At 44.9% G+C, this 18,954-nt stretch overlaps 1 protein-coding gene across 1 annotated transcript in view; it reads right to left on the bottom strand.

Moving 5' to 3' along the window:
- The window catches only part of PTPN14 (protein tyrosine phosphatase non-receptor type 14), a 101,898-nt gene that overhangs the window by 22,773 nt on the left and 60,171 nt on the right, over positions 1-18,954 (bottom strand). Inside the window, exons 5-12 of the mRNA XM_024751196.1 lie at positions 17,655-17,725; positions 16,654-16,741; positions 12,638-12,726; positions 9,515-9,602; positions 8,589-8,671; positions 6,272-6,329; positions 2,885-2,963; positions 3-678 (exon numbers count right to left, since the gene is read on the bottom strand). Of these exons, the coding sequence (XP_024606964.1) occupies positions 3-678; positions 2,885-2,963; positions 6,272-6,329; positions 8,589-8,671; positions 9,515-9,602; positions 12,638-12,726; positions 16,654-16,741; positions 17,655-17,725 (1,232 nt within the window). The remainder of the gene's footprint in view (positions 1-2; positions 679-2,884; positions 2,964-6,271; positions 6,330-8,588; positions 8,672-9,514; positions 9,603-12,637; positions 12,727-16,653; positions 16,742-17,654; positions 17,726-18,954) is intronic.

Raw genomic sequence — 18,954 nt, 5'->3', positions numbered from 1 at the left:
GGTCTGGGGTGCTGGGGGCGGGGCGGGGCCGTGGGTGGGGGGGTGGTGGCCGGAAGAGATAGTTTTTGAGCATGTGGGCCGTGTTATAGTTATAGGTGCCCTGGAGCTGCATGTTGGCCAACTCCGGGGTGCTCACCGTGTGTGAGATGGCGCTTGCCCCGGGCTTGCTGGGCACCGTGGTACTCTTCGGGTTGATCTGGTCCGATGGACTGACCAGTTTGTTACCGTAGCCCCCCTGGGGCCCATAAGGGACAGTGTAGGGGTGCCTCTCCCGCATCTCGGGCTGGCTGTACACCAGATCCTCTGGCTGGTTGTAGGCGTGGGTGTTGATGATGTTGAGGTTCCGCAGGGACTGGCTCTGGCTGTCCATGTGCACGACCCCCCTCTTCATCTGCCGCATGACTGTCTCATAATCGGGGGTCGGCCGGTAGGATGGCACGATGATGGCGCTGTGCCGGTGGCTCGGGATGTAGTCAGCCCGCATGATGTCACTCCCAGGGATGCTGAGGTTGGAGGACACGGGAGACGCCTGGATGAAGCTTTGGGAGCAACTGAGGGAGTTGACGCTGTGAATGCTACACACACTGCCATTGGTGACGGTGCCATTTATATAACTTAAGTCCAGGCTGTTGTGCGAGTTGCAGTACAAGGCTTCTTCATTCCCATGGAAGATGCTGTCTGCAAGAAGTCACACAGAGGCACGTGAACGTCCACACCATCCTGCTTCAATCAAGTTCATCCTCACACTTACAGAAGTCATAAAAAGGGAAATCCCATGGTCTCCACCCACATATTCCATGGAAAAACTGGTAATTTCTTGGGCAAGATGCCAACATATGGAAGGAACGTTTTAAAGGACACTAAAAAGAAAAAGTGAATCTAAACAAAGAAAACTATGCACACACGGAACCGTTATCACCTGGGCTAAGTTCTCGATTTGGCCACGAGCTTTTAAGTCAGGTACCAACAATGGCCCTCACATTGGGAGACCTGTCCCCTTGTTCACGGCTCAGCGACAGAACTGGATGTTTGGGTCAGGAAGTCAAGAACTTTAATAGGGCAATAGATTTGAAATTATTGAGTACTGGGAGCTGATCTTCCTGACTGCAGTGGGAAAACTCCCTGTATCTGAGGGACTGCCGAGCATCCATCAAGGCACGAGGCAAATAACACAGTCAGGATGTCAGCATGCGTGGCTGCTTCATTCTGATCGGCAACCAACGGAGGGCAAAATAAGAATCAGGAGGTTTTTTTAGCCACTGCCTAAAACCCGCCTCTAGAGTTGGTTTCATCACTGAGGTCAGTTTCACATGAAAATTAATAATACTTTAAAGAGGTACCTAAAGAGATAAAAAGCAGATTTCTAAAGTAAGGCCCATTCTGGGTGTCCAGTGTTCCTTTAACACACACATACACAGACACCCCTAGGCAGGCAACCTCTTGCCAACACACTTTTCTGTGGGCAAAGTATATTCATTTTTTACACTATAGATTTAAGCATGAGCAGAGTAGAAGAAAGCAAAGGCAGAAAAGATTAAAAAACAGAAAAGGTGACTGAAAACACTTGGCTGCCTGAAGAGGAGGGGTGGGAACATAGACCAGATGAGATGATACAGGCAAGAAAAACTAGGAGAACGTGTTGCATTTATCCACCTTAATGGGGTTTGGTGCCCTCCCATAGAAGCAGGGTAACTCTGCTAGTCTGCTTATAAAAAGTTGTATTTTATTAAATTACATCATCTTGATTATCTTAGTCTCCATGCTCACATTTAGACAGTGCAGAAAGATTCAAAGCAGCTAGCATATGATAACCCAGAAACAAATTATCCAATTGCCAAACTGTCAACATCCAATGTTTGATCCCATTCCTTTTTTGAGATACAGTTAGTGTAATGATTACAGAGCCTGGCTCAAGAGTCAGGACACCAATCCTCGTATCCAAGCTTCCCAGGACCCTTTCTGTACCCCGGTTTCTGTATCTGTCAAATGGAAATAATAGCAGTACATATCTCCTAGGGCTATTCTGAGGATTAAATGAGACAATGCAGTGCAAGTGCTCAGAACAAGTGCTTAAGGAGAGGAACTGCTCTCTAAAAGCTCATTCTCAGAATAATTATTATTGGAATGGGTTTTTTTACACACTTTGCATGGGAGTGTTTAGGGAGGAAAAGAGGAATAAAACAGTTTAATAAGCACACTGAGAAAGGGGCCAGTGGGAGAGATCGGAAAGGAGAGTTAAGATGAGGGGCTGAGGGCTTCCCTGGTGGCGCAGTGGTTGAGGGTCCGCCTGCCGATGCAGGGGACACGGGTTCGTGCCCCAGTCCGGGAAGATCCCACATGCCGCGGAGCGGCTGGGCCCGAGAGCCATGGCCGCTGAGCCTGCGTGTCCGGAGCCTGTGCTCCGCAACGGGAGAGGCCGCAACAGTGAGAGGCCCGCGTACCGCAAAAAAAAAAAAAAAAAAAAAATGAGGGGCTGAGATTTTATGTGTATTTCTTTCAATTATTCTGATGCCTGTGTTCTCTGTCACCTTGAAAACCTGCTTGACTGTTACAAGCTCTCTGACACTGACAAGGAGGGTGAAGAGCATTCTGTGGGGCTTAGCTGTCACTCTCCTCTCTGTCCCACTTACAAGAAGGAAGAGGAGAAAGGAACTTGCTCACTGCCTTCCCCCAAGTCCCTCTGGAGTCAATTCCGGGGAAATTCTCCTCTCAGGAGTAAATGATATTCTATGCCTTTCACAAATCCAAGCTGTTGCCTGCTGCCATTCAGACAATGACAAAGTTAAAATGAAAGTATCACGGTCACCCCCCCCCAAAAAGTCTCAGTACCCGTCACCGGTTCTCAACTTTGCGTCTTAAGAAGGGACAGCGGCAAGCCAGTTACCTTGAGAAGTGTGTGTTTCCGAGTAGTGTTCGCCACACTGGACGTGCATGGGAGGCAAGATGTACGGTTGTTGCCGGGGCTGAAACAGAGAACACGGCACAGGTGGGAGGCCTTGGCGCAAACGGCCGTAACACTCACGAGCACCAGCGCGAGCACACGGTGGTCCCCATCGTTCACCACGCCTGCAGGGAGGCACGCTGCAGATGCTTTGCCCTCCACACTCAACCCAACCCTTCCCTAAGCATCCGCACCCCCGTCTCGTCACCAAGCTCAGGACTGGAGAAACAAGAAGCGGGGAATGGGGAGGCTGGTTCAAGGTGAGAGAGAGGCTGTAATCAACATGAAGGCACCTATTTATAACGTATTTTCTAACACACCTGCAAGGCTCCCAATGCCTTTTTTAAAGGAATAACTCAGAAGATGTACTTTATTATGTTCCACCTAAAACATAATGAGAGTAAGGCGGAAGCCTGTTTCCTTCTATTCAAAATTGGGTCCCTCCTGGAGCCACAAGTTCGTCCCCATCAGCACAGTTGTACCTATGACCCTAGTTCACAGTGCCACATCAGCCTCAAATAGGGACAGGGGAGTGTTAAGATGGGCCCACTTGCAAATTTATATAAAATCTGAGATGTGATCCCTAACAATGAGCGTGCAGTTCCCAGGACCACTTATTGACCCTCCCATTGCAGAGAATCCAGTTCAACCATCTAGCCCTTCAGTGAGGACTCTTCGCCATAAGACTCTTAAAGATGGACATTTAGACTCAACCTGAATAACTCCGTGCTGCAGAGGAGGGCGAAACTTCTAGAGAAAACACCAAAATGCTTAGAGAGCTTCACTACCTGGGGAGCTGAGAAAGGAAATATGATGAATGGCTAATACGGTCTAGAGCAAGTCATTTAACCTCAGTAGGTCTCAGCTTCCTGTCACTCAAGTCAGTCTCCTCCCTCCAACATTATCCATTTTATTCACGTATTAGGGTTCCAGGTGAAGGAAGAGTTTTGATATTAAAAACTAAACTTTAAGCTTGTAAACCACCAAACAGGATGATCTCTTATATTTCTATTTGATTATTTTAAAATTAATCTGATAGATATTAGTTTAAATGTTACTGCTTTGGGACAGAGCTGAGATCAAGTCAAAAAAAAAAAACAACCCCACAAAGCCAGCAGGGGTCACACTTTCTCAGTATTCCTCAACAGAAGAAGAATACTCTACGCAGAGTCCGAGGCTGGGCAAATAACTCATCTACTATTTCCTTTGCTACAAATAATGTTTAAGCATCAAAGGGGCAAATAAAGAAGGTAATGAAGACAAGAAATCCAAAAATGAAAGAGAATCAGGGTAGAGGAAGTAAAGAATTGAAATTAATCTAAGAAAGTAGTTCAGGGTATCAGCTCTTCTAAATATTCCCAAATCTCTCTCGGCTGGTTTTTGAGTAGCAATTTAAAAATATTTTTCCTCTTTTTGATAATACGTAATTCAACTCAATTTTTCCATGATTGGACAGCCAGTTTTTAGGTTTAAAAAAACAAAACAGAACAAAACAAAACAGTAGGGAGGGATTCATACAAGGGAACAGAAATATACAGCAAGGCAAAGTTGGCTCACCTCTGCCTTCTCTCGCTCTTATTTAAAAAAAAAAAAAAAGAAAAATCCTATAAGTAGGTGGCTGTTTATGAACTGGCATAAGTCTGTAAGCAATACAAGTGAGAAACAGTAATAGCTAATCCTCCAAACACCATTTCAGGATTATTTATTGTCTCTTTATATATTTCAATATATTATTGTTTCTTTCCAGATCTGCTAACACAAAAACAAATTAGATGCCACAATATAGGAGCTAGAAGGGCAAAAGAAAAACAACAATTAGAAGCCCTTGTTATCAGCCAGGAAGCCCAAAGGAGACAATGTTCTCTGGTTTTACTCTCACTCATCCCAAGGAGCTCTTGCTGAAATGGTTTAATCCTAAGGGGCAGAGGAAAGGGAGAAGCCAGGAATCTGGCTTCCTGTAGATTATCTTCATCCAAACAAAACAGGAAAGCCTCTGTATCTTCTCTAGATAATTAGGATGAGATCAAATCACAAGATAGCCCTAAAACACTTTGCTTCCCCTGGTGTTTCATGGACACAAGTGAACATTTATGTCACTAGTAAAGACATGTGGACCTTAAGGAAGGGAAAAGGAAAATCATATCAACAAAGGAGAAGAATAAGGAAACCAGTGCCATGAACAAATCTGTTGATACTTCAGGGGAGAAGCCCAAAGCAGCCCTCTACATCTCCAAGGCAAAGACCTCTTGTGAGATGTTGTGCATTAACACAGAGATTAATAATATTCACGTGGGTTTGCAGGAATTATCAATATTATGTGATATGATGACCAAACTCTAGAATTCTAAGAGTTCATGTCAATGCATTTTCCAGAAGAAAAAGAAAAAATTCCTAAAACGGTTCCTTTTAAAAGACAAGTGAAAGATGTGCTATAGGATATATATTGCGTACAAAGAAAAATTCCATTTTATTCTCCCATCAACTCAAAGGAACTGTTCAACCTACACACATTTAAAGGTCACATGTTTATTCTGATTTTGTGTAAAATAAATCATAACCTAAAATAAAAGAATTATGACGTAAAACAAGTAGACATTTTAAAGGAAACGAACACTCCCACGTCTTGCTATGATATCCTCCTTAAGTAATTCTCAAAATAAAACACAGTCTAAGACAGAACACATGCGATGAAATGAGTTGTTTTCCCTTATTCACATGATTAGAAGAGCAGTTTTTAAAAAAAGGCTAATGGTAGGTAGAGAAGCGGATCAACTAAAATTCTGTTGGCCTTAAAATTAGAAAATTAATTAATTTTAATTTTCTTCCCCACTGAATACTCTACCTAAGACCATCAACTAGGCTCCTTCAATTTTTGCTCATTTAAAGTAGATATTTTCTGACTAGTTTATTAAACTCTGTCTACGGCAGTGAATACAAAAGGATTTGTGGAGATTATAACTGAAGACACATCTATATGCAAAAATCAGAAATAGTGGATAAAGATAGATAAAGCAAGTGGAAAAAAGCACACAGTAGGTTGCGTGCTCAAGGAACATGGTCTCATCGGCCCAGACTAAAATTCATGGGGGTGAACCCTGAGTCACACTTAGAAAAGTGACGGACATGGGTGGGCACAAGAGGGACAAAATGGGTGTGCATCTCACCTGCATAGCAGACTGATGCCCTTCTGTGTTCTCACCATATCTCACCTGGTCATGAGGTCACGACCTAGTCATGAGGCCCTAGTCATCCCTCTCCTCAAGTTAACAACAAAGGGACACTCACACCCCGACAGGCAGAGGACTTGATAACTGAAGATTTCATACATACCAGGGAGGACCGGCTCCAGGTGGGCTGGCGTCTGATAGGGGGTGGAGAATTTGATTGTCTACGTGAGAAGTTGAAAAAAATGAGGATGGTTATTATTATTTACCATGTACAAGAAGACCAGATAGACAAGAGAGGGAGAAGAGGGGAAAGGAGAAAAGATGAGTTAAGAATTACAGCAAAACATAAACATTTTCTATTTCTGGGTGCTGAAGCTAAGAACAATTTCGATTTCTTTTTTGTCCTTTCTTTATTTTCAAAATGTTTGGAACATATGATACTTTTATAATATGTTTTACAAAGTAATATTAGAAGAACGAGGCTTATTTCTAAAGACAAATTATAAGGGAAATAAAAATCAACAACAGTCTTTTAGAGGTTGGAGAGTGGAGACCTCTGGAAGGATGCTGTTCAGATGAGGCTAATTTCCTGAAACTCCAGAGGGCTATCCCAAGTCCTCAAGTAGCCCATGCTGAGGCTCTGAAACTATCAATATGTACAGACTTTACTGTCTATGTGGGGTAGGCCGTATGCTTTTTAGAGAGTCCCAGTTTTTATCAGATAAGCGGTTAGGAACCTCCCGTACATGGTTGTGAAGAAGAAAGGAATGATTATTACAGAAGTAGAAAGGAAAACAGAATTTCCTTAATTTTCAGTCTAATATGTGAGGCTCACTCATATATGTGATGCTCACTCATGTGAGAAGAAAAGGCCACAAAAGAATTACAAATACTCAGAACATTTTATGTTAAAGCCACTTGCTAAGAAATGATCAAACCAGAAGACTACATTTCTCAAAATAGTTTTGTTTTTAAATTCACCCTACAGAAGTCAACTATAGAATTCTTGTTAATGTCAAAGACACCCCAACAGATCAAAGGCAACAGCAGAGAACCGCAAAGATGTGACCTATAGGGAATCTGTTCAAAAGAATGGTGTGTGTTGTCTATGCGCGCATGCGTGTGTATGCACGTGTGTACCCATAACAGATATGGTGGCTTAAATTGCTGCTCTCTAATTAGTGCTCTTCTGATTTACATTTGCAAACTTTGCTGGCAGACCTAATACTATATAGTCATCTCCTGGTATCCAAGGAGGATTGGTTCCAGGACCCACCTCGGATACCAAAATCCATGTATGCTCAAGTGCCTTATATCATCTGGCATAGCATTTGCATATAACCCATGCACATCCTCCCACACACTTCAGATCATCTCTAGATTACTTATAATACAATGTAAAGAGCTGCCAGTTCACAGTGAATTCAAGTTTTGCTTTTTGGAACTTTCTGGAATATTTTTTAATATATTTTGATCCACGGTTGGTTGAATTCACGTATAGGAAACCCACAGATACAGAGCGCCAACTACTATCAAATATACTTTCAGACTCTGACAGTGGCCAATGGCAAAGACTGGTTTGAAAGAGCCTCCATCACGTAGAGAAAAAAGTCTGTCAGGACCTGATGCTCCAGTTCTAAAGCAGCACCTTCTTCAGCAGGAACTGCTCTAGGACAGTATTTTCACACTCTTGCATGTGTCCACTGGGGAAGTGGGAAAACAGTTCTTCTCCTGCATTTACGTCCCGAAGTTCTTTGAAACAAAATTAAGCACCTTGGACGCCCCAACTGCTGATGTACTCTGCTGAGGAACGTCTTTTGAAGGCAACCAGAGGAAAGGCTATGATAGTGTGAGCCCGGCACGCTATATCCAAGGTCAGGTCACAGTTAAGTTCCCTCATCAGACTCCCTTTATCATCTTTATTTCCAAATTAAATTGGAAAACACACACATGGATTTGTGACATCTATTAGCGTCTTCCAAGCCTTCCTCTAATTACCCTGGCCTCTCATTTACAGGCGGGTGACGTGACCCAGAAGCACACGCAGGGTTAGCCAACTGTGTGAGCAACACAGGGCTGAGGATGACAGCAGCTTCTTCTCTTTCAAGTTGGCTCGTCACTCTGCTACCTGCTTCTGAACACACTCCACATCTGACACGAAGGGGCGCCCCGGCAAATTGGGAACCACTCGGTTCCTCCAAACTCATGGCAGAGGTTGGAAAGGCACTGATGTCGGCCAATCCGTTCAGGAAGTCAAGCATTCACAGTCAATTTGCAAATCATTTTCTCCCTAGGCATATAGACTACACAAGACAGTCTTCATCATTAAAGCTCTTTCCCTCCCGCCCGGCTTTAACTTGCCCCTTTAGCTTCTACAAGGAATGAGGAAAAAGAGTCAGTATAAAAAGCGATCTACACCATCCCTAAAGCACAAGAATTGAAGCTGATCCAGGGAGAGGGTGGACAAAATGTTTACTTACTCAGTGCAGATTTTGTTTTGTTTGTAAAACTTGTGCCGTGTAGCAAACAATCGAGATATATACTTGGCGTTTTCGATATCATCCTTGGAGAAGAAGAAACAGGGGACAAATAAACATTTGTTTTTGATTGTATTGGGCTGGCCAAACAGCTCGTTCGGGTTGGGCCATCCAAACCCGAAGGAACTTTTTAGCCAACCCAAATACGTGCATTTCACTAGGATTCCTCTGAGCAGGGACACGTCCCTTCCTCCCTTCATGTCAAGCACAAAATAACCCCGAGCCAGAAACCAGTGTGCTGAAATTCAGTGGCGGTCATGTCTATGAAGCCCACCCAAGGATGGCAGACAAATACTGTCTGCTAAAGACGTTGGGGTTACAGTGATGATCTGACGTGTCTTTACATAATGCTAAACCGAGTGCTTTGAAAATCAGTACATGAATCAAGGCAGAGCGTAGCATGAACGCCAAGCATCATCAAACGGGAGGCAGGGAGGTGCAGGGAGTGTCCTGGCTCTCAAGTAGGCTCTCAACAGAAAGGCAATCACCCAGTTTGCTTCAGATCAGGTTTGGATTATGATGGCAAAGAAAATCCAGACCAGCCAGTAAAAGAAAATACCATGCAATGTCATCAGGGGTGACTAGTCAAGGGCATGCCCGACAATGTGATCCACCACATAGAAGGCTGGTGGAGGAACCCAAACCCTAGAGTCAAAACTCAGCTTGAAACCTCAGCATTGTGAACATGAGGTCCCCACCACCTTCTGGAAATGAGTGATGACAGCTCTAGGCGAGTACTGGAAAGTTATGGCTTCAACAGAATACTTATTCTGTCCTGACATGGAGAGCGAGGAGAAGATATTACAGGTTGAGAAGACAAACAGCAAGCTGCCTGTGGGACCCTGCCTTCACCTGCCCGTTTTGCTTACCGTGTGAAAGAGGGCAGTCTCCTCTTTGCTGATGAGCTCCACCAGGATAGTTGACTTGTTGTGAGTGATATTCCCCATGTCATTCCACCTGCACAGAAGAAAGCCAACGGCGTTTGCCCAAAGACGTTCTAGGCGTTTATGACGGTATAGGAGTGTCACCTGCTATTCCTGAGTCTCATTTTACAAAGTATGATGTAACCATATTTTTAAAAGCTCAACGTCCCTCCTCTCAAAGCAGAAAAGGAAATAAAATGTAACACACATCTATTTAAATGGCTAAAAATCCTATGTCAACGACGTCTAGATATTGCTGTTAATAAAGTACACTTTCCTTTACGACCTAGGAGGAAAATAAGCCAGAGACTTCCACTGCCTTGGTTTTCACGCTTCCAAATGGACAGAGCATTTCCCGTGATCCCCGTTTTCAATGCTGGAGGGGGACGTCATTTAAAAGTCACGTGTGGAATTCCCTGGCGGTCCAGTGGTTGGGACTCCGCGCTTTCACTGCCGAGGGCCTGGGTTCGATCCCTGGTCGGGGAACTAAGATGCCACAAGCTATGCAGCGCGGCCAAAAAAAAAAAAAATCATGTGTCTCCAGGAATCTAGGCTGAAGAATGCACAGAGGCTCTGTGTTGCGATGTACACTACAGATTTGATTATGCCACTTGGAAAAAATGCCTAGGGAGTGTTTAATGTGCCTACATTTTTGTCATCTAAACACACACATACGTTTCCTTCCCTTTCCTCATGAAGATCTTATCTAAAATGAGACACACAGAAAGAACCACCAGGCAAAGGAAGGTTAGCTCCTGCTTCCCATTCTACTTGGAGCCAGTTTCTAATTATCTCTTACACTACCTACCCTTCACTCTGTTCCGTGACCTATAATTCCCTGCCCACCGCCTTCTCCCGCCATCCTGCTTTTGCCCATTACACTTCTACCTCTGCCTGCATGATTCCTTTAAGACTCAGAAGAAGTCACCTTCTCCAGGAAGCCTTTCCTCATCCCCAAGCACCCACATGCCAGGAAAGACCCTAGTGTAGTCCTCTATCAGTCACCACATTGTATGTATCACAATTGTTCATGTCTGTGACCAGATCCCTAACTAAACCAAACTCGATCATAGGCCCTCATGCCCCGGGCAGAGATTCTGCTTTCTTCATCTCTGTATTCCAAGCACCAAGTACACCTGGCACACAGCATACAATAGATGTTTGCTGAAATAATGAAAAGTAATGAGGTTGTCCCACATCTGTATAGAGTACAGTTCTTTTATCAACTCTCCTAGGTAGACAAGGTGGCTATTTACGTTCCACTCTGGAGATGAGGCAATTCAGGCCAAAGGGGATGACTTAGCCTCACTCACTCTGCTCGTCAGGGACCGATGAGTTCTATACCTTCCAGGTTTTCCTCCGATCAGCTTTCCATTACACCAGTACCACCTGTTTTTACGTACATCTACAGGTGTTCTGCACAGCTGTCTGCTGACTTACAGTTCCATTAGATCACATCCATGTGGACTCATAGCTATGTGCTCCTTAGTGAAGGTCTCAAGAGATAAGAGAGATGTGGTCTCCTCTAGCTCCATTCCCTCAAATCAACTGCCAAAATTCTGGGTCCACTCCGCACTCCACCATATGACCTCACCACCTTAGTGGCACAATTAACATGACACTGTAGTAGAAGTCAATTCCCATCTTGTAAGGGTTTCAAGGCAAGCGCTAAAGGAAGCAGTCTAGAAGCAGTTCCTGAGGAAACTGAACAAAACCTGTGAGGCGCTTATGATCAGCAAACTTTCAAATTGCTATTTTCTACTTAATCTAGATAGCCAGAATCCAAGATGTGTCTGCTTCTCTCCTCCAGACTCAAGCACTGATTTAGCTACAAAGAACTGCGTGGGACAAAAATGCCTGGATAGCTTTACATGGGCATAAAAGTATACAGTTACAACTCTGCACATATTTATATATTTTATTTAATTTGTTGTAGGTATATGAGTTGACTGAATATGTCCAATAGTCAAAAAGCTTATTCTGTAGCTCCAAAGAGCTCTCTCTCCCCACTCCTGTTTCAATAATGTCTCTATTCAAAGAGCAAGAGAAAATAAATGGACAAAAATACTGGCAGGGTGGGGACCTAGGAAAATAAAAGCCAATTAGGAAGCTTTTAGTGGGAAAACTTTCTCAAAATGACCTGCAGTAACTGCTGATCCAGAGAATACACGGCTGGCCAAGAACTCACTTCCAGAAAGTGGCCCGTGCTTTGCCTCTAAGATCCGTCTTTGATCATCTGTCCACGTGCAACTCTGCCTATCAGAGGCACACACTGGAAAGCTGTCTTTCCGGTAAATAATAGGCCATACTGCCCTCCTAAATGAAAGCAAGCATGCAGTTTTTCGGACTGTTGATACTAGGATGGGATCTGTGGGCACCTATACAAAGCAAGCTCATTGACATGTAATGCAGGGGACACCCTGCCACTTCCCTATGCTGCCTCTACTCATTTTAAATGGAAAAGAAGGTTGAAGGGTCAAAATAATAAAAAAATAATAAAAAGTCAAAATAATAAAAAAAATAATAAAAAGTCAAAATAATAAAAAGTACCCAAGTCCTTTCAGTTACGATAACAAACTGATTGCTTTTTCAAAACGCACTTTCACAAATAGACCTCTTTCGTTAACAGAAAAATTAGTTTGCACTTTTCTAGCACGTGGTTAGGGAGAGGGTTCAGGGCAATGGAAAGAAGCCAGTGTGGATTTAATGACTGGTCATGGGTAATCGAGGCAAAGGTAATCCCATGGGGACCTGACTCATGGAAGAGCCCATCTCCAACCAGACTCACAGAGTTTTGTTCCACTCTTTGGCTCAGTGGAGGTTCAACTACGCGTTTCTTGGGGTCAGGTGGAAAGAAAGAACATCCCCCATCCCCAAACCCCCAGGGAACGTGAGATGAATGTCTCCATGACCCCTGACATCCTGCAGAGGGGGCGGATCTTATCAGAGTTGAGGAAAGCTCAACTCTGATCCATGGTCTGCCTCTTAACTCATCTGTGTAACTTTCATACTCCATGGGGTTTGCTAGAGCACCTCGAGGGGAAAAAGGAGAAAGACAAATCAGACTACCTGTATATTACTGCTTGTCTTCCAATTCTGTTTCTCACGAAAATCCCCATAAAGAAAATGCCCAGGTGCACACAGTTTCCGTGATTGTCCTGCATAAGACCAACAAAAGATCGTTGTGATGAAACAGATCCCCAGCGGTCTGGCAGCCTACCCACGGGGACCACAACCCGTTTCTCAGCCATACGTGGAATGAGTCATAGAACGGAATGGGGGCAGAAAAGCCACTAGGTCCCAAGGGACGCATCCCACTGCACATCCTAATAGACTACATAGATACCTTTCTTTCCTTTATCTCAGTTTGTCACAATACATTTCCTGTTTGAGAAAGAATTTTAGGATTTTCTCAGATTTGTTGGCAGTTAAGATTTTCTCTTTCATGAATATCTATTAATATCTTTTCTAACCCTAGTTTTTGGTTTTTTAAATCAAAATTATACACACACATAGTTTGATTATATCTGCATACTGCATATGTGCAAGTATTTACGCACACAGTTTGAAGAACTGAATCCTCTTTAGATCTTATTTAAAAGCAGCCTTGGACCCACCATTTCCTCTCCCTTAAAGGCATCCACTTCCACCACTTAAAACCCTAGAGTGTGTCTATTTGCATCCACCATGCTTGGCCTTCCAATTTAGAACCTCATGTTCCTCAGTTCTGGGATATTTTCTCAAATTACTACCTTCTGTTTCCCCTTTTCACTCCTTTTAGAACTCCCACTGTTCAGATGTTGGACATCTGGGCTGGCCCTCCAATTTTATCTCCTGCCTTCCACATTCCATTACTTTGGGTTTTTTGGGGGGGTGAGATTTCTCTTAATTTAATCTTCTAACCTATCTATTAAGTTTTCCATTTCTGATATCATATTTTAAATTTCTGAGAGTTCTTTTTTATTTACCGAATGTTCCCTTTTAAAAGCACTCTATTCCTTCAAGAAGGTAATATATTTTAATTTTTTATCCTTGAGACTCATAGGATGGTATTTTGGGCAGGGGGCCCTTCACCCTGCAGACTCTCTGCCTCTTTCACACTGCTTCATTCTCATTGGGTTGACGTCTATTGTTCTTATTAGGGCATCATGGGGGTTGATGATCCTTGGCTGTCTATTCACGTTCCAGGGTGGGATGCTAAATGCTGCTTGGGACCTTTGTGAGCACAGGAAGGGCACGTGGATGATAGGCTTCACTGTTGGGCAACCTGCTGCGCCCTGTCTGGGGGAACCCAGAGGTCTTCGGTCTGGTCTCTTGGTCCAGTCAGGTGCCTCCAGCCTCCCGCCTGGAAGAGTATAACCTGGCTTCCAGTGTTCTTGAGAGCAGAGTGGGAGCAAGGTTCAGCATCCAGTGAGTATACTGTCACCCAGCCTCCTGCTTTCACTCGGGGGACATCCTCTTTGTGGAGTAAGTGGAGGGCCGTGCCCAACTAGGCCTAAGATGGAAAAGATAAACCCCTACCTCCCTCAGAACACTCGATCCCACTTAAGACACAAAGATGACAGTGTCCCTTCTCAGGGACCTCTTCTCAACGCCCCTCCCAAAGCTTCCATTCAAGTAGGCGTCTTCTAACAGAGAGAGAGAAAGGGAAAGACAACTGCTGATGGCAAAAGCCGAGACAGAAAGAACTGGGGAGGAAACAAGGGCCTTGGGGACTTCCCTGATGGTGCAGTGGTTAAGAATCCACCTGCCAATGCAGCGGACATGGGTTCGAGCCCTGGTCTGGGAAGATCCCACATGCCGCGGAGCAACTAAGCCCGTGCGCCACAACTACTGAGCCTGCGCTCTAGAGCCCGCGAGCCACAACTACTGAGCCTGTGCTCTAGAACCCGTGAGCCACAACTACTGAATCCTGCGCGACTAGAGCCCGTGCTCCGCAACAAGAGAAGCCCCCGCTCGTCGCAACTACAGAAAAGCCCACGCATAGCAACGAGGACCCAACACAGCAAAATAAATAAATAAATATTTAAAAAGAGGGCCTCGGTAATTATGAGAAGTTCAAAGGTAAGCTGTATTACAGAAAAGTCTGTGAGGGAAAAGAAGATAGGTGAAGTAGAGACGGGAAGAAAAAGGAAAATTCTGCAGAAAGACTTTTCTGGGCACGTTGCCAGTAGGTGGGTGCAGAGGTCTGGTGGGAGTGGATGGGGACATGGGAGGAGCAGGCCACCAGGGTGGGACAATGGAAAAAACACAGAACGGATACCCGTCAGAACAACTTAGTCAAGGATTGAGGCTCCAGACTCTGTATGACCCATTCCAGAAGCTCCATCCCTCCATGCCCACGTGCTCTGACAATACAGGAGGGTGGAGGCTGCGGCCAGCCCCGTGTTTGTGGAGGGGGAGGGGCAGACCTGTCAGGAAATGGAAGGGACCCCCGCCCTGAACCTTGAAAATTTTTGAGAAACCACTCATGGAAAAACCTACACTAAACATAAAGGTTCTTCCCTGGGACACATCCATAACACACTTTTAAAACCTTACTTGGTCAAGAAGGACCTATACTAACCCAAAGGGACCCCATCCCCATGTGCAGGCTGCCCGTCCATACTTTCCTGGTGGCTTTTTCACTTAGAGCTGACCCCATCATCGCCCGCACGGCTACTGCTGCCCCACCCATCATCCTTGGGTCTCCAGGAATCATGTGGTCTGTAGGTGGTCACCTGAGTCATGAACAGATATGTGGTGGAGGAAGAAAAAAAGCAGCAGCCCAGCTGAGTTACACCCACTGGCAGTGAGTCAGCCGTGCCTATCTGCCCACTCGGACTAAGCTGTGGTATCTCCCTTGTACTTTTCCCACTAAAGGACAGACTAGAAAACACATCAGAACCAAGCACGGTGGATTTCAACACTGTCTCCACTGCCTCTATTTCCCACAGTTCAGAATTACTAAAGACAACACAAGCAAATGACCACCATGACAAAACCTCCAACTTCCAGGGCCTGAGAAGTCAGTTTTCTAGAAGTGGAGAAAAGTTTAGTCTGGTTTTCCAAAATGTCATGACTATATATGGGCTGGTGAAATGGAAGTGGGATGCAGATGGCTTCATAAGGTATTATTGCAAGGAAAATGGATGACAACCCTATGAAGGGCAGCCATGAGAGAAGCAAAAGAAAATTAAACAAATCTAAAAAGGAGCCATTTGGCCTTTTTTGCAAGCTGCGGACACCCTGCTCGCTTCTGCTTGATACACATGGGCAGTTCTCATTAAGGCAAATTGCAAGCATGCAACAGAGGGGGAACAGAACACTTATACAACAGCCAGCGGAGCCAGTCTGGAGTGAAATGTTTATGCTGAAATTGCGGGCATCTCCCAAATTGCCGAGATGTGCCAGTTGCTTTAGGTTTCTGATAAAACTCCATCTTTTGTAAAGTGGGTCAGAGGAGAGAGGAAAATGAGTTTGGATGATGGGCTCAGCTCTGTAAATGACCTTGCACCATGAACCCCCAAACCACACCCACTTCAGGAGGTGGATCTGTTACAAAGGATGGGATGTGCTGTAACCGTTTCCTAGGCATAGTTTCCAGACAACACCAAAGGGGCTGGGAACCCACAACAGAGGCTCTGTAGAGCTGGAGAAATAAAGTATGATTGCATACAGGAAATGTTATTCTTCCTCACAAACAATTATCACTGCATCAGCCCAAAGAAGAGAAAAGAAAAGAAGCTCGGGCAAGAAAACTGCTGGGGAGGGTCTGTATTAAGGCACGCATGATGTTTGCTCCATGTCCCACTGGAAGGCTGGATGTGGCCTCGATAAATTCTTGGCACCAAATGGGCTGGTGTTTGGTACTCACTCAGAAGGTTGTCTTACAGATGAGATATTCTGCTGAAGACCATGGAAAGCTTCAAACTCTCTCTGTTACGAAATAGGGTTTGCTTTACCTAAAGTAAATTGGACTTGCCAGCTAATGCCACGCAGCAGAAAGGAAGCCAAGCCTTCTGGCTCTCTGCTCTCAATCAACACTGGTTTTCCAAATGCCTGTGCTGTTCTGAGACGGCTGAAGCAAGGAGAGGGTATGCTACCTTCACAGGGAAGATTTCCTGTCCAAAGCCATCCAAACGTTCCACCTCATTGATGTACATAAGCTCAGCTTCTGCTGGCAGGATTCCACTAAAATCAAAAGAGCATCAAAGGAGGAAATGGTTAAGAGCCATAAAGTCAGTGGAAGATCCTACCCTCCTGGCGGCAAATTCCAGAACTGTGGTTTTAGTTCTGGGAAAAGCCATTGTCACCCAACCAACTGTGCAGGCATGGTGCATTACTAAGTAATGCATTAACATATTCCTCAGTAGCCTTTTACTCAACAGGGAATAATAAGAGGAAGGTAAAATATTTAATTAAGACCTACAGCCCTATAAACACTAAATAATTATTCCAGACATCCTGGTGAATAATGCTGCCTGCTTTAAAAAAAAAAAAAATGTATTTTTCTCCCACATGGGAAAAAAATCTCCACTGTTAAAAAAGAAAGAAGGAAGAAAGGCAAAAGTTTCTGAGGATGACATTTTGGGAGCCAAGTAACCAAGATAAGAGAAGAGTCTAGGACCACTGCACATGTCCCAAAGAGCTCCACGTAGCCCTGATCAAGCTCTCAGGGATGCCTAAGATCTCACTCTTTCCCCTCCTGACCTTGACTTTCCCACCCAAAGCAGCTCTTGAGGTCTGCACTCAGCACAAGCAGTCCCAGGCTTCCCAGGTCTGGCAACAGTTTTAGGAAGGTCACAGAGAGGAATTCCTCTGGCCAACGTGTGGGCCAATTGGTGTTAAAGAAAAAAAGGAAAAAGGAAAAAAAAAACAGAAAGGGAGGGAGGGAGGAAAAAACAAAAGGGAGAGAGAGAAAAAAAGAAAGGGGAGTGGTAGCACAGTTTTCAAATCTACGTGCACTCTCAGAACAGAGCTGAATCACTTGCTACAAGAAACAGAACTGTGTTGACTCAGCCGGGGCTTGCGCGGAGGGGCCCGAATGTCTCCTGCCTCGGACAGGACGGTGGCCACGTGCTGGGCCTGGCAGCCCCCGCCTTACCTGTGGGCTTTGTGTTCTTGGGCCACCTTCTGTGTCAGCTCCTCCAGAACAGCTTCTTCCAGGGCCAAATCCTATCAAAATGGAAAGCAGTTAAGGTCACTCGCTATTTTGCTTGCAAACCTTAAAAGCTCTCTTTTTTCTAGAAGTTGTTCCTGATTAGCTTCACTTCCTCAGTCTCCCTTTACTCCTTTGTTTGTTTGTTTTTGCGGTACACGGGCCTCTCACTGCTGTGGCCTCTCCCGTTGCGGAGCACAGGCTCCGGACGCGCAGGCTCAGCGGCCATGGCTCACGGGCCCAGCCGCTCCGCGGCATGTGGGATCTTCCCGGACCGGGGCACGAACCCGTGTCCCCTGCATCGGCGGGCGGACTCCCAACCACTGCACCACCAGGGAAGCCCCTAGTCCTTTGAATTAGAGGTTGTCATTTTTAGGACAGAGGTTCGTTTTTACTTTTGTAACAGGGCTCTCCACTATAACAGGCTATTTCAAGGCATATTTGGGGTTGCCATCTAAATTCTGGAGGATCTGGGAATAGCTCTTTTTTCATTTACCTTCTTCTTCCCTATCTGCCTGCCTCTTGGACTTTCATTAAAAATGCTTTTTAAGAAACAGAAACAGACTCACAGACTTAGAGAACCAACTTACGGTTACCAGGGGGTAGGGTTGGGGGGAAAGGGATAGTCAGGGAGTTTGAGATTGACGTGTACACACTGCTATATTTAAAATGGATAACCAACAAGGATCTACTGTATAGCACAGGGAAACTGGTCAATATTATGTAACAACCTAAATGGGAAAAGAACTTGAAAAAGAATAAATACATGTCCATGTATTGAATCACTTTGTGGTACACCTGAGACTAACACAACACTGGTAATCAACTATACTCCAATATAAAATTAAAAGTTAAAAAAAATCCTCTGTAAGTGCTTACACATTTTTAACAGTGAGGATATACAGGCAAATGAGTTTCCAGGTCATCATCCCTTCCAAAGCTGAGCCCAAGAAGGGATTGTGCCTGGCCTTTTTATCCACCAGCACAATCCCAGCAAACTAATTCAGAGCCACCTGAAGTCAGAGCTGGCTCATTCAGAGACTAGTTGATGGGGCCTTGGGAACAAAAGAGGCCACGACAGCTCAACCGTCACAGCGGAGCTCCAGAAGGTAACAGGTGGGGAGCTGACCAGCTGGTGTCTCAACCAACTGAATCCCAGGCCCCTGGACCAGTGCTGTGCTGGCTCCCATGGGATTAGAGTCAACAGGACACATTGCTTCCCAACTCCCTTTCAATGATGGCGGGA

This window comes from Neophocaena asiaeorientalis, unplaced genomic scaffold (assembly GCF_003031525.2).
Source record: "Neophocaena asiaeorientalis asiaeorientalis breed wild unplaced genomic scaffold, Neophocaena_asiaeorientalis_V1.1 scaffold67, whole genome shotgun sequence".
Lineage (NCBI taxonomy): Eukaryota > Metazoa > Chordata > Mammalia > Artiodactyla > Phocoenidae > Neophocaena > Neophocaena asiaeorientalis.
Note: the sequence above shows the minus strand (reverse complement) of the source record. Positions and strands in the feature narration are given on the sequence as shown.